Source organism: Schistocerca americana, chromosome 3 (genome assembly GCF_021461395.2).
Source record: "Schistocerca americana isolate TAMUIC-IGC-003095 chromosome 3, iqSchAmer2.1, whole genome shotgun sequence".
Classification (NCBI taxonomy): Eukaryota; Metazoa; Arthropoda; class Insecta; order Orthoptera; family Acrididae; genus Schistocerca; species Schistocerca americana.
In genome coordinates this window covers 325,176,614-325,193,131 of record NC_060121.1, presented here as the reverse complement: position 1 = coordinate 325,193,131, position 16,518 = coordinate 325,176,614, and the positions used below count along the sequence as shown (strand labels likewise).

General features: G+C 39.1%; 1 protein-coding gene across 1 annotated transcript in view; it reads right to left on the bottom strand.

Moving 5' to 3' along the window:
• Positions 1–16,518, bottom strand: part of LOC124607061 (uncharacterized protein DDB_G0284459-like) — a 415,556-nt gene that overhangs the window by 79,010 nt on the left and 320,028 nt on the right. Inside the window, exons 13-14 of the mRNA XM_047139238.1 lie at positions 16,100–16,160; positions 1,877–2,503 (exon numbers count right to left, since the gene is read on the bottom strand). Of these exons, the coding sequence (XP_046995194.1) occupies positions 1,877–2,503; positions 16,100–16,160 (688 nt within the window). The remainder of the gene's footprint in view (positions 1–1,876; positions 2,504–16,099; positions 16,161–16,518) is intronic.

Below are 16,518 nucleotides of genomic sequence, written 5' to 3'. Positions count from 1 at the left end.
ACGTCTGTTGTGCTGAATGAGGCCTAAGTGCTATAGTGTGGGAGTGAGACAGGCGAGAACCTACGTCATAGGGAAACCCAGTAGAAGCCGTCTGTGGCCAGGGAGACGTAGCAGTGTTAAATATGGCAGACCTAAGATTGGCCATAAAGAGAAACACTTATGAAAACTATTTATTTCTGTATCAATTCAGAGAATGAAGCCCCAGTAATTTTAATCTACCATCCTTCATAAATTTTCATAGTGATCCCACTAAAAATTGAATATTGATCATCTCTATAATAGTTTAGGATTTGCTGTTAAAGTGAAATAAACAAATTTTGTAACAAAGACCTGAATACTAAAATCTGAACACTTCAGTCAATCTTAACAGTCAACATTTCTTATAGAAGTGCACCATTAAAATGACAAATGTTGTAAATATCAACTATGTAACTTTATTTGTTTAAAAGATATATAAATTTAAATTATCAGTATTTTCACTTACGCATCAGATCATCATTTCCTCCACACAAAACACATTGAACAATGACAGCATGACACCTCATTGAATCATTAGGTAATAGAATATTTTTTGTAAAGTTTATTGCATAATAGTTACTTTTGTTCTTTATTTATTTATCACAAAGCACATTGGTGCAAGGCTACTGGCCATGGCATTCAAAGCTAAGAAGGAAATTGTGTTGGTTTTATGTAAAAGAATTTAACATTTATTATGAAATGGATAGTATTGTTACTTTATTTAGAACTTGAAAGTGGTCAAGTTTTGCTTATTTAAATATGTTAAAATAAAGTAGAATAAGCTGTAGCCAATCAGATGGATGGCTTCAGGAAAGGGAACTGCACTAGTCAGTTGAGCAATGATGTTCAGAATGGCAGAAACGCTGCTGGGGACTGGCAGAGGGACAGTGCTGGTGGAGACACGAAAGCAGACGATCGATCTTTAGGTAGCTAGGAAGTAAAACGACTTAGAAAATTTTGCGTTGTGTGGTGTCGCAGGACTTAGTCCCTGAGCAGTGAGCAGCCACATGCCTGGTGTGAACTCTAACTTTTCACGTAGTTAAACGAGGTGGAGTATTGGACTTGTAATTCACGATGAGATTGTGAATGATCGAACTGCGTCAAATGTACATGCGCTCGAGTGCAATACTAATTCTAAATATGACTGCTTTCACTATTAGTTTGCTTTCAGAATGAGCATTATTATAACCAAATTGCTACTGTATTTCCTAGATCATTTATGGGTCATTAATTTAGCTCTCAAGATAATTATTACTATTGTTATATGTTATATTAACATTGTATGTTTCATACAGTGTCACAAACTTGGCATCAGTCAGACAATTTAACCAAAGGGTTACAAGTGTCTAACTAGAGTGTGTAATGCAATACATGTGGTTCAACCACCAGACAAGTTTGAGCCAAGACATTTTGATGAAGAGGAATCGCTTGTGGGCCCGAACATCTTTGGGATGTTAGCTGGCAACCACAACACCAATGAAAATACATCCCTTAAGGTCAATAAAACAGCCCAATTCACATAAAATTTAATAGCAGGTTGAACTTATTTGCCTCCTAGAACTCTCAGATATTACATAGGAAGGAGGGAGCTAAAAAATCCCAAAATACTCACTTTACTGGAAGACAAACAAATGCCCATTCCAGCTTCAAACAACCAAAAGCTTGGCAATTTGTTCTTAGACAATGAATTTTCTATTGGACATAAATGTGTATCAAGTTATGGAACCAATAACTGGCATTCTGTACAATATTTTTTTCACTTTACACCAACAGAAATTTTGGAATTTAGTGACATGGCATGGCATGACATCACACTTGTAAGTTTAGATACCACAAAATCATTTGTCTGTTTACTTACCTGTTCTTTAATGGATTCATAGACTTCAGAAAGTATACTATCTGCATCAGATGTGACACGTGCTCTGTTATCTAATATTTCATACTCTGCATCTGGATCTGGGTCAGAAAATGTAAGGTTGTTCTGTGAAAAGTGAAGGTATGAATTCCTTGTTGATCCTGTGTTCAGATTGTTAAGTGAAGTCATTGATGACTGGTGTGAAGTGGCTGCACTGCCTGTTTCTGGCGAATGAACAAAGTGGTTTCTTTGACGAAGAGATTCTTCCCGTAATGAACTTGATGAAGAATGCAATCTGTTCATAACTGCATCAGCCTCATTGAGTTTCATTGTTGGATTTCTAGGAGGTGGTGTAGGAGGTGACTCAGATCGAACTGCCTCATGATTTTCTCTTATATCATTAATGGGAGGCAATGAAGCTCTTTTGGCACAAGTTGTAGTCACACTGTCCGTACAAGAAATACCATTTTGATGGTTATTTTCTGCTCTGATTTTATCGGTCTGCATTGGACTTGATACATTTTTCCTTCCAGATTTTTTTTCATTACTTTGGTTCAGCACAGCTGCCCTTAGTGCTGCAACATCAGCAATATTTTCTCCATCGAGGCTTTCATAAAATTCTTCATCCAGCTGCAAAACAAGAAAATCCGAAATAAATAAAAACAATTGTCAGCATTCACAGAACCATAATTATATCAGACATACAATTAGAACAGTGCATTGTAATCACAACTTTTTTTCCCCTACAGCCGAAATGGCCTAGGATCCAGCTCATGAACCATGCCCTGGCATGAGGGCCACAGCACTCAGCCCAGCTGCACACTTTCCCCATCACCATGGCACACTGTCTGTGCATGAGGAAGGGAGAACTGTGAATTCACCACATTTAAATGGCTATACAGTTGACTGCATATGACTTGGTTATATATTTCACATTTCTCAACAATTCAGATCACAAAGAAAACAAATTTTCAGTACTACTTAATTATTTTTGGCATGCTGAAGACACATTATAAATTTTATCCAGTATAAAATGTCAGTATATGGACATAGGAGAACAATTTCACAGATTTTTACTCTCAGTTTGCCACATAATCATGACTTATTTAGTTTCATAACCAAAAAATGACTTTCACAGACCTATGTTAATCAACATGTTGAAGCACTTTTGTAACCTCTTTATGAAGACATGGAAACTCTACCCCTTTCTCAATTACCGAATTGAACTATGGGGCTGTGCAGCTGATGTACATTTAAAAAGAATACTACTACAACAACAAAGAGCAATAAGACATATACATGGGATGGGACATAGAGATTAATGTCTTGAAGTGTTTGTGCAGCACAAATATCTGACAATTTATTCTCTGTACATCCTCAAAGTAGGTATATTTTTTATAAGTCAACCAACAGAAGCTATCACAGGCAGTGATGTACATGATCACAACTCTAGAACAAAGTGTAACTATTTCCGTAACAGAACAACGTTAAAAATGACTGATAGAAGTCCATATATCAGTGGTTTGATTTGGTATAACAGGCTACCAAACTCTCTAAGAACGTACATGGGAAATGTTTTTATAACAAAATTAAAATCTTTTCTAATAGAGAAATGTTTATATTCTTTCAACGAATTTTAAGATAGTGATTGTACCATGAGGCATTAGCATATCAGTTGTAATGTGATAAATGTAAAAAATAGACATAAGAAGCAACAGCTACAGAATATAGTGTATTTTATAAGTGTAAATATAACCACAGTATTAAGTCTGACATTTGCAAAAGCCTTCATTACAGTGGCTCCACGCAAAGAAAATGGAAATAAATAAATAAATGTAGATACCTTGGACAATTTTAATATAAAAGGATTTGTTTTTAATACATGAAATACATTTCAAATCAATCAAATACATCTCCTTGTGGATAGGGACACTTTCAACTTAAATCGTAAATGGTGTCAGAAACAGCTCAAAAACAAATGTAGCGTTCTCGCTTCCCACGCCCGGGTTCCCGGGTTCGATTCCCGGCGGGGTCAGGGATTTTCTCTGCCTCGTGATGGCTGGGTGTTGTGTGCTGTCCTTAGGTTAGTTAGGTTTAAGTAGTTCTAAGTTCTAGGGGACTGATGACCATAGATGTTAAGTCCAGTAGTGCTCAGAGCCAAAAAACCAATGTAAGATTCACAGTGTCCTCAAAACTTTCAGAAAACTGCAGTCAGGCACAGTAAATGAAGCTCAATAATAGTCTGTATTGACAGATTTTATTTAAATATGTAATAGCTTAAGCTGAATGCCAGATAAAGTAATGCACATAGATGGTAACAAAAAAAAATAAGTGTCTGAACAATAAAAGTTAACACAAACCAAAAGAAAACCAGTGTTGCCACCTTAAAATAACATTAAAATTTTATCACTAACACACTCCCTCAACGTTAATTGATGGTGTTACAAAAACTAAATTACAAGCTTTAAGTAAGTCCTAGTAAGGCTCTAAATTTTTCAAATTTTATTTTACTTAGGGCTTTGTCAGAATATCCGCTTGTTGTTCATTTGTGCTAATGTGCTTTAACAGAACTTTCTTAACAAAAACTTTCTCCCTCACAAATTTTAACATCTATATGCTTAAGTTCATGATCAAACTGTGGGTTTTTGCTAAAGCTCATTACTGACATCTTCATAAAGTACAACAGCTCTTTGACTGTTAGAAAAATTACTGAGCCAATGGGTTCACTAGTTGCTGAACTTAAGGCTACAAATTCTGATTCTGTTGATGAAAGAGACACTGTGGATTACGACTTAGATGCCCATGATATACTATAAACTGAAACTTGAAACTCTGAGCTACCTCCACTCAAAAAGTGCATAATTTTAGAGATCACGCAGCCATACAGTCCACAGTCACACTTATAGAGGCCACCAGGGTTGGTCCCCTGGCAAACTCTGATGAGCCACTGAAGAAACAATATTATTTATGCAATCAGAAATGAATGCTTGGCCTATTCTGTAGCCTGTATTACTGTTGTCCAGTCAATGTGTTCAGTGTTATGCACAACCTGTACTTCATTGTATCTTACGTGTTTCTCTATGAAGTACTACGTTCCATAAATTGTGTTTGTTCTTGCTGCAGAAAACTTAGCAACAGTGAGAATTACATTTTCACCATGTGTCAGTGTCAAGTCACCCAACGAATGTCTCTATGGAAGAAATACTCCAACATCTCATTGCCCAGCAGCAAGCTTTCACAGAACAACAGCCAGCTCTCGCTGCCACTCTAAATCAAGTGGCCGCTGCATGTTCACAGCAGGTTATGCAGGTTACTCTCCCATCAGAGCAACTGTTGAACTTTCTGGCATATGATGAATCGGCTGAAGATTGCGACTCCTACAAGACATGGTTACACCAACAATGTCACGTTTTTTGAGTGGATGATGCAAATCTGTGTAGGCGTTTCTTTCTTTCTTTCTTTCTTTCTTGGCTTTTGCCATGCATTTATCAGCTCTTGTGCCAACTCATGCCTTCACAAGAACCAGCCATTTTATCATTTGATGAAATGTGCAAACTTCTCTCAACCTATTACTGTCACAAACCACATGTCATTGCAATGCGTGTAGAATTTTATCGTTGTGAGAAATGTCCAAACCAATCTTGTAGAGCCTGGGCTGCAGAATTACATGGGTTGAGCCATTGTCATAAACTTGACACTAGTATCCATCATGAATCCTACACTGATCACTTCAATATGAGAATCTGATGCTTACAGATGTGCTCAATATACCACAGTTCTTTGGAATGTCACAGGCTGCAGGTGATCAGTACAACCTTTGACTCAGTGTCTCATGTGACAGCACTGATTACGGCCACAGCAACAATAGGACATGTCACAGCAGCAGCTATATGCCCCCCATCTGTCTTGCCCATATTGCTTCATCCAACATGAGCATGCTGCATGCCCTAAGCATTGGGTGGTTTCCAACAAGTGCCAAAAGAAAGGCTGCATTGCATCAGTGTGTAACTCCTCTACAGATGTGGTAGACACAGTAGACCAATAGACATTAACTGTACCTCTATCATGACTGTTTCACCAAACAAATTGTTTATTGGCTTGTGTGTATTTAAGTAAACTGCTAAAAATGCAAGTGGACACAGGAGCTGCATGGATTTTAGTAAATGCACAAACATACATGGACTTGAGCTCCCCTCCCCTTCACACAAGTTTCACGGAAGTTGTTTAGCTACAATGAACAGCAGATTCCAATCCTAGGATGGTTCTCCACTCCTGTCTCTTATAAATCTGCTGTTCGCCCTTTCACCTTTCTTGTTGTGGATCATTCCCATCCCGCAGACTTGTTCGAGTTAGATATATTTAACACTTTCAGTTTCCCCATTGCCAATGAGATAAATTTAGTCTCAGATAAAGTTCCACATCAGCAGCTGGAGTCCTTCTGCTCTGAGTTTTTGTCTCTGTTTTCCCCTGGGCTCAGTTGTATTACTGGTTTTATGGCCCACATTACCACGAAAGAGTCCACATGCCCTCATTTTTTTAAAGAGCAACAGGCTGAAGTAGACCATTTGATGTCGCTTGATGTCATTCGGTCTATTTCTTCCAATGAATACGGTAGACCACTGGTCATCATAAACAAGCCGACAGCTAAGCTTCATCTTTGCAGCAACTTGGTGTCACAATTAATTCACAGTCCATGATAAAAACTTACATTTTGCGCCACCCTGACAAGTTGTTTGCAAAAGTAGCAGGCAGCCACTTCTTTTCCAAGACTGATTTGTCGTTTGTCGGAAGCATACCTCCAGCTCCCCTTGGATGAATTCACTATGGCGCCTTCTTGTTGCCAATTCCCTTTTTGGCCTATACCAATAACAACACTTGCCTTTTGGTGTTACTTGTGTGCCTGCAAGTATTCAGCATTTTTTAGAACAGCTGACAGCCTCTGTACCCGGCTGCATCAGTTACCTTGATGATATCATCATTTTGTGTTCTTCCACTAAAGACTACTTTAGCAATCTTAGATTGCTGTTTTCTGCTTTGCAGTCTAAAGGTCTCAAGTGCAGTGTTACCAAATCTCAATTTTTTCAGCCAGGCATAGCTGGGGACACTATGCAGCTAATAGCTGCTTGCACTCACTGCGTTCAGCAAGAGGTGGCTCTGCAGGCGTATTTTTCCACCTGGCCAATGCTGCAGCACCCATGGGAGCATCTACATGTCCGTTTTACTGGGCCCTTCCTAAATCAGTATTGGCTCACTGTAGTGGATGCCTATACCAAGTTTCCCTATGTGGTGCATTGTCTCTCCACATCTGTGGTGGCCATTATTTTCACCATCTAAGATTTTTACAGTTGAGTGACTTCCATATACCATGGTTATCAATAATGGCCCCCAGTTTGTTTCCTGAGAATTTGCATCTTTTTGTCAGGCTAGTGGTGTTCACAATCTCACAGCTAACCCGTTTAATCCTCAATCTAATGATGAGGCCAAGCACACGGTTCGAATGTTTAAAACTCTGATGTGGAAGCACGTATCCGGCAGGCCCCCTGAAGCTGCTTTAGACCTTTTCTTGAATTTGTACCATTTCACTTCAGTGGGGGACAAGAGTGCAACACATGTGCTACATAGACACCAACCACAGACCCTCCTTCACCTGATGCATCCAACACTGTGTCTGCTGGCACTGCCACAATGGTTCTGGCCAGGTGCACCAGTCTGGGCTCAAGGTTTTGGCCGCCAGCTGAACTGGGTTCCTGCCATTGTCAAGCATTGCTGGAACTGGCACCTCTGCACACTCCTGATGGAAGGATGTCCTGTTACTTTGACCAGCTGCAGCCATGCACAGTAAGGTCTGCTCCAGAGGGCCCACTGCTGATGCCTTTTCCTGCATTGCAGACAGTCCAGTTCACGCCACAGCACAAGTCGCTGCCTGGCAGATCGCTGCCTGGGGTTCCTGCCTCTGCCCCAACTCCTTGAGTGTTGTTGATGATGCAGTCCCCACTGTGCCTGAGGATGTAGCCAGCACAGCCACCGCTGCCACCAACACCGTCACCTCTGTTGCTGGGTCCTGTGTAGCCATCGTCTCCAACACTCCCACTGGTGCCTCTGGTGCCAACTGCTGACCTTGACATGGACATCATTATGGAGATGCTGACCCTGGTCCTGCTCCACGGCCTCTCAAAAGAAGGCAGGATGGCACACCAAATCACCTCATCACCTCTTCCATCCCTATTCCCTGGTGTCTGCCCATCGCATGCTGCACCAGCCACCATCATTGGGCAATGAAATGGATGTCAGGGCAGTCATTGGTATTTTCTGTGACTTGTAATATCAGTGCTTTGTGAGATCAGTGCTCTTTTTTATGGTACCAGTGCTTATTTTCTGTACCAGTGCTTTTTTTCTGTACCATGCATTTTCTGTACCTAGTGAATTTATTTATGTGGTTTTCCCAACCCTGGAAGGGAAGAGTAATGTACCTTCACTCATGACCCATATGATATCAGAGATCGTGCGTCCATACAGCTCATAGGCCTGCTTACAGGGGCCACCTGGGACAGCTCCCTGGCATGCTCTGGTGAGCCGCCAAAAGAAACAATATAACAATATTATTTAAGTAACCACAAATGAGTGCTCAACCTATTCTGTAACCATTATTACTGTAGTCCAGCCAATGTGTTCAGTGCTGTGCACAACTTGTACTTCATTGCAACTTCTGTGTTTCTCTATAAAGTACTACATTCCATAAATCACATTTGTTTTTGCTATAGCAATAACCACCTGTAGACTTTCTACACACCCTGTCACCAGCTCAATCAGAGGCAACATAATGAATTACAGTATGAGTACAATTCTTATCCCCTGCATATAACAGGTTAGCTATAGGGTTCTCTTAACATAATGCAATACATGTTTTAAAGCATTCCATAAATCCAGACTTGTACATGGTTGGTAGCTGCTTAGAATAATTACTGCTACACAAATATCTAGTCTAGGACCTAACATAGCATACACCAATGACCTATCAATTTTGTACAACTTTTCTCAATAGCTTCATTTTCACATTGTTCTCTTCTTAACACATTGTGTTCAAATTGGGAATTGAAACAGAATTCCATTCAAACATATCAAAAACTTTTTGCACTTTTTCAGACAGGCACTTTGACAATTAATAATAGTACCCTCCCTTACATTTTGAACAATATTCATACCTACAAAGGGCCTAGTCATACCAAATTCGTTCATTTTAAAGTTATCATTTTATAACAGCTTTAAATTGTAACTTTCATTCTGAGAAGTTGAAGTTTTCAACAGATCATGAATGTAAACACATAAGTTGGTTTTCTTGTTACTTTCTGTCTTTATATACAAGTAACACTTAAAATCGCATCTTACAAATCCTAAGCCAGTTATTACTTTCTGGAATCTAACATTCCAATTTTTATGTGAGTCCATTAAACCATACAGAGCCATTCTAAGTTTACAAACTTTATGATTCATTTTACTGGAGCATCCACTAGGTAACTTAATGTTAAATTCTCCAACTATCTCTTGACAAAGAAACCAACTAAAAGTATCTAGTTGATTGGTGGGGTAGTTATTCTCAATAAAAATAGTCAGGAAAAGTCTCACTGAAGTTAATTTTGCTACCCATCTGTATATCTCTCTATAAGACAATCTTTGTTGGAAACCTTTAGCCACAAGACAAGCTTTACAAGAAACAACATTAGCTTTCTCATGTCTTTTTGGCTAAACACCCACTTTGTGACAATAGCACTACAATCATTTGGCTTACATACACAGTTCCATGTATTATTTTCTTAGAGGGCTTGCAGCTCTCCAGTTATGACACCCTTCCAGTTTTCAGCATCAGTGCAAGACATCATTTAGTGCAGGTGCTGGGGTCATCATCACTCACTGCAGTCAAGAGGCCAAAGTCATAATCCTCTACGTAATTCAGGCATTGAATATTCCTCCCGTGTCTCAGATTGTATCTCCTCTCATTCTTATCATCTACATTTTCCACTGCATCCTCATAAGAATTTTCTCTATTTTCAATGATCTCTTGTTCTTCTCTAAGCTAACTTCTATTTTCTTCCACAATCTCAATCCTCATTTCTTCTTTATGCCCTTCTCATTCTGAAATTTTATCTATGTTCTCTTCATCACAACAAATGGTATCTGTTTCTATAACAGGAACATCAGTTTCCTTCTCCCTTGTAGATACTGCTGGCAGCAAGAAAACTATATCTCCGTGCACCCTAATTTTCTTTGTGGAAGGTATAAATATTCTTCACCTCTTCACAACCATAAGCAAACCTATCTTGTTTCTGGGGTCTAGTTTCAAACTCTTTTGTCTGAATGCAAGGACAGGCACATGAACATCACATATTTTCAAATCTTCTCAGGGCTATTCTTTACCATAAATGGCGTCAATAGAAGTTTTGCCTCTGACGGGATTGGACCAGTTCAATTTAGTACATAAGCCACCATGTTAACTGTTTCAGCCCAGAAATGTTTGGGCATTCCTCAAATCACTGAAAGAGCAGCTTCAACAAGGTGTGCTTTTTTTTCAGCTTTTCCATTTTGTTGCAGTGTGTACATGGTGCTTCTTTGATGGGTTAAGCCATTTTCACTCAAAAATGTACCTAAGTCAGTAGTCATAACTCCTGTCCATTATCACTTCATATAACTTTAATTTTCAGATCTATTTTTCTCTCAGATTTTGCAATAAAATTCTTGATCAAACCTTTCACTTCATCCTTCTGTTTCATAAAGGATACTTTGTGATAACTTCAGTAGTCATCCTGCAAAAGCAAAAAATATATCACTCCTCCAAGCAAATGCATCTCCATAGGACTGCAGACATCTGCCTGAACCAGTTCAGGTGTGACATTAGCTCTTAAAAAAGTGAAGCGGAAAGGCAAGCAGTGTTGTTTACCTGCCAAACACTTTTTACAAGAGACAAAGTTGGCCATGAAGTCCACTCCTTTATGTGACAAGAGCTCTCTCACATGTGTGATGCTCTGGTGGCTCAATTTTTATGCCAGACACTCAAGTTTTCAATATTTTTAGACAAATTTACCAGACCACTATCAATATTGACTGATGAAAAACCGCTAGTGTCATTACTGTCGAGCAATAGAGTGCATTTTGTTTGCACACATCAAAGTAACCATTGACAGTTCTGATTGTGACTGCTTAGGGAACACAACATTCAATACATTTTACTGACACATCTGGATAATGGATAGACTTCACTTTCACAGTTCAAGAATTGACATTGTTTCTTGTCTGACACTAAACACATACACTGTCCAACACAGTTCCCACCAAAAACAGATCGGCTTTCAATTCCATCACAAAAAGCACTCCAAGAAGTACTGTTTTGATAAATTTAAGCCAATTCCCTACATACGGTTGTTCCACAGTACTGCATTCAATCACATCAAGAAGACAACCACCACCCACAATAACTTTTACTGAGCTTCACAAACTGTCCAGTTTCTTAAACAATTCTCTTTCACTGTACATATTCTCACTAGTATTTGCATCCATGAACCAATAATCTGCTAGGTCAACTTCTTGACTCATACACATAAAGGCATTTACATACTGAGCCTTTTTGACTTTCTTGGACTTCAGCAACCTGCAATCTACTCCAAACGACCTCTTTTCTTACAGTGATTGTAGTTCCTCATTTCTCTCTCCACTTTATTTTTACCTCCTTAGCATGAGCATGACAGGTAATTTTTTTCTGCCTGCTTACACTGGCCAAAACTACCTCAAGCTGATCAGACTGATTGTTTCTGTCCTCGTCAATAAGCAATCTTGAAGTTAACTCATTAAGTGTTTGCTTCTCAAAGGGGACAGATTCTCATGCTGAATGGAAATGTTTATATCTCTCTGGAAATGACATCAACAACTTGGTTTTTATCATTTTCTCTGAAAGTGGTTCAACTGCTTGATTCAGTTTACTGTTGATTTCTTTTATTTTCAATGTAACTGTAACCACTGAGTCGTCACCAAATTGGAATGAGAAAATTTTTTGCTGAAGTAGGCGACTGCTCACTGCAGACTCTTTCTCATACAAAGTCTTCAGTTTTGTCCACACGCCAGCTGATGTGGAACACAAAAGTAGGTGCATAAGTGGCGCTACCTCCATCCATGTTATAGCATCTTTCTGTGCTTTTGCATCCTTTTCTGGCCATACTTTTCCCCTCAGCTTCTTTCTCCTTCAGAGGCTTAATAGCGATGCCATTGACAATTTCTAAAAAGTCTTTTCCCCTAAATATCACTTCCATTTGGAATTTCTGCACTGCCTAGGGGTCCCCTCCAGATGACTCCGAACACTGATGTGTAAACTATTCTATAGTGCCATGCCAACACTTCGCTGGTAATATCAAATTTCCTGTTACTCATGATGCCACCAAAAAACTCTACCACTACACTGAAAAACAGACTTATACACCTGGGCCCATAACTTGTAATCAGCCACAGTAAATGCAGCTCGATAATAAGTCTGTTTGGACAGAGTTTATTTACATATGTAATTACTTATAGCTTACACTCAATGGTGGATGACAATTAATTCACACAGAGAATACAGAAGAAACAGAAGTGCCTGAAAAATGGAAGTTAACACAAACAAATAGAGAAACCGTGTTGCCACATTAAAACAACATTAACACTGTACCACTAATAGAAACTATCCTTGCAATCCTTTTATGGCCACAATGAATTCTTCAAATCTCATGTTTCCTGTAATGCCAGTGGCTCAGGGAAATGGATGGTGTTTTTTTGTCAGACTTTGTCCCTTCCACAATGTGATTTTCTTTTTAAATGCATCCCCATCATATAAGAAATTAGGCGTCTCTCACCTTGCAGTGACACTGTGGGCAGTGTACAGTCAAGTCCATTTCTAATGTGACATCTGCAATCCATTCCAGATGTTTTAATTTTTGTTCCTACACTACTCTTTCCTTCATAATTTCTATAACAGCAGTTTTTAAATCAAAAAATTATTCCAGACCTGCCTCTTGATTTAACCACATACGTTGAAGTATTATACACATTGTGTCTCCATGCATTTCATTCAGTTTCATCAAAAACCATTGGAAATGACACAAGAATAATGCATGCGACTTCAGAAAGAAACCACCAATATTTTCAAGTGCTCCATGCATGAAAATTCAGCACAAAGTGCTTCCCGACGTACAGAACAATGAATCTGGTCTACTGACCACTGTAATTTTTTGTTCTTTTGTTGTCTACTAAATTTTGAAATTCTTTCTGTCATTTCATAACAAATTTGCTGTACCCATCAATGAAGGAACTGTATAATACATAATGAGAGTTCTCATCCCTCCCATCTGTCATCCTCATTCAGTTTTATGAGCTTATGATGATAGAGTACTAGACTGCCTCTTTGTGTGCAAACTGTCAGTGGACTTGTGAACATACTTCATACCACAAACCAATAGTGAAGTATTAACAGTGCTGACACCACGATTCTGCTGAACTGAACAGAGTTGCGCTGACCAAAACATGCCACACCACAATAGTAAATGAAATGTCATGGTGTATTGAGTACTTCTGAGAAGGACAGTGCAAAGCCAAGATAGGCTGAGCCTTGGCCTGCACACTGCCTGCACACCCGTCTCGTGAACCGTATGATGCACCATGATCAGCCCTGCTCTACGATGCCCCCACCCATTTCTGCAAACTTAACAATTATTTACTGTCAATTGTTAATATTCCCTGAAAACTACTGAGTGGAATACAAATAATGAAAGGAGTTAAGGTGTTATGTAGTCAAGTGCCATACAAACAAAATAAGGTGTCATGTAGATGAAAGCCACACGAACAAGAATGAAATTATTGCTAAGCTTTTTGTATAATGTCCTCCCACAGTGCATGTGCACACACACACACACACACACACACACACACACACACACTAGTGCTACCAGTATGTCACAGACTGGAATACTGGCACAAATGCAATTGATTCATTCATTCATCATCTTCCACAGATCCCATCTTAAAACAGAACCTTCAGGGATGTCGAATGAGTCAAGATATACATTAACAAAATAAAAGCAAATCATAAATATTTAACCTGTACAATGCATTGACAACAAGCTATACTAATTTCTTAATACTATTTGTTATTACACTGGCTAAATGTAACCTGATAAATTAGAGAGAAATCCATCACTTACAAAAATAATCTGTTGCTTTCTCAGGTGTATTAAATATTTGCTATTTCTCAGGCAAGACATTGTATGTCATTGTGAAAGCTCCACAAGATTTCAGAGACACAGCTGATTGATATCTTCAGGTGTGACACACAATTTGCTGAACTATAGCTGAAGCTTCAGTCATGTTTCAGCAATGTGTTTGTCACACCTGAAGACGTCAGTTAGTTGCACCAGTGAAATACTGTGATATCTTCCTATGTCTCAAATGAGAACTATTTCTACAACTAGTCTACCAGAAAAGCCTTAAGCAACATATAATACTTCTTTGATTACAATGGTATATTTTTCCAAGAAAACAGCTGTCTACATTTGTAACAATGAAGGCCCTTTTAAATACATTACTACTTTTCATGCAGCTTCACAATGAACACTGCTACTTTCCCAGACCTTGGATCTAAATAGAGAATTTGAACAAGTAGCTAATGAGACACACTTCTTTATTTTCTCTGGAACTGGTCATGAATTTTGAATTGGTCATCATTCCCAATTTCTTGCTTTATGTTAGATGGGAGCTTGTTGAATACCTCTGTATTGAAGTACATACCTGTGTTCTAAAACCTACATGAGGAGATAAAGTTTACTTTTGTATTGTGGTTGTGTAGGTCACCTGAAACTATTGTTTTATTTTTAAAAAACTCCCTTGCAGATTAAAACTGTGCACTAGAACAAGCATTGAAATTGAAACCTTTGCCTTCTGTTGGCAATTGCTCTATCAACTAACCTACCAGAGCAGAATTCATGACCCGTCCTCACAGATTTACTTCTGCCAGCACCTCATCTTCTACCTTCCAAACTTCACAGAAGTTGTCCTGTATTTTAATGTACTGTAAGAATTCCAAGGTCCTTAACGAAACCTCTGCATGACGTGTGGTTATGAACTTTACTCAGTACTCTTATTGCTCAGTTGTGCTGAATAAATACATCATTTATTTTAGGCGCACTGGCTTAGAAGATTTTTCCATAAATCAGGGACTGAAAATCTGTAAAATAAGCCAACTCTCTATGTTGAGTCAACACAGTGAGAACTGAGCACCTTGATTAGTTTATCTATGTGTTGACTCTGTTTTAAGTTGTTATCCAGTTGTACCCCCATGGAACTTTATACAAAGTGTTTCATTTAATGTATGACCTTTAACATCTATTTCTGGTGCTAATAGGTCTTTTTTGGCTTGTTTGAAACAGCACAATCTTCATGTGATTAAAACTTAAATGCGTTCTTTGAACTAGTTGTAGGCTTGTTCAGCTATCATCTGAGCTGTGTCTGGGAAGATTGAGTTGGGACGCTTGATTAGTAGTCCCCCATTCCAGGGTTAGTTCCATTTCTTTGACCTTACTGTTACGAAAATACCATCAGTGCATGAGGAAAGGTATGAATGCTTTACCATTTTAGTTTGCAAGTAGAATTTTGCAGTCCACACATTTGAAGGCTTTGGCAAAGTCATAAAGTATACCAGTGGGATAATTTTTCTTTTTTAGCTCTGAAACGACTTCATTTGTGAGGTCTTGTATGACTTTCTCTGACCGAGCGAGGTGGCGCAGTGGTAGCACACTGGACTCGTATTCAGGAGGACGACGGTTCAATCCTGCGTCCGGCCATCCTGATTTAGGTTTTCCGTGATTTCCCTAAATCGCTCCAGGCAAATGCTGGGATGGTTCCTTTGAAAGGGCACAGTCGACTTCCTTCCCCATCCTTCCCTAATCCGATGAGACCGATGACCTCGCTGTTTGGTCTCTTCCCCCAAACAATCCATCCAATCCTCCTGCCACCAAACTTCACTTCACTATGACTTTCTCTTTGGAGAACCTGTTACAAAAGCCCAACTGAGGGGCAGTTAGGAAGTACTGCTCTGTAAAAAATGAGCCTGTATTCTACCACAGGCCACTTTCAATTGCTTCTTCATTGATACCTGGCAGATACTTAAAATCTTATAATAGATTTATAAGTAAAAGGAGGTCTCATTTATTCCATTACCTGTTCTGCCCAGATTTTAGCTTCAATGGCACCAATGTTGACAGTGCTTATAATTTCACTCCTGAAAAAGATATGCAACTAAGTTCACAAGGTAATGGAAGTCTTATATCAAGTACAGAACACCATGCTGCAACAATAATATTATACTTAGGAATAATTGTTAACAAGACAAGAGTAGGGGAGTCAGGGAACTGTAGCTAGCAATTTGGAGGAAGGCAGCAAGTGTGCAGGGTAGGAATGTGGGGGGAAGGGGGAGGGGCAGTTCATGGGCTAAGCATGTGACACACACACACACACACACACACACACACACAATGGAGCTGTTGAGGTGCAGTACACGATGACCATGGTGTGGAGGTATGGACTTGAGCTGATGACAGGGCAGAGGAAAGGCTAACTGTTGGCTAGAGGATGTGGGG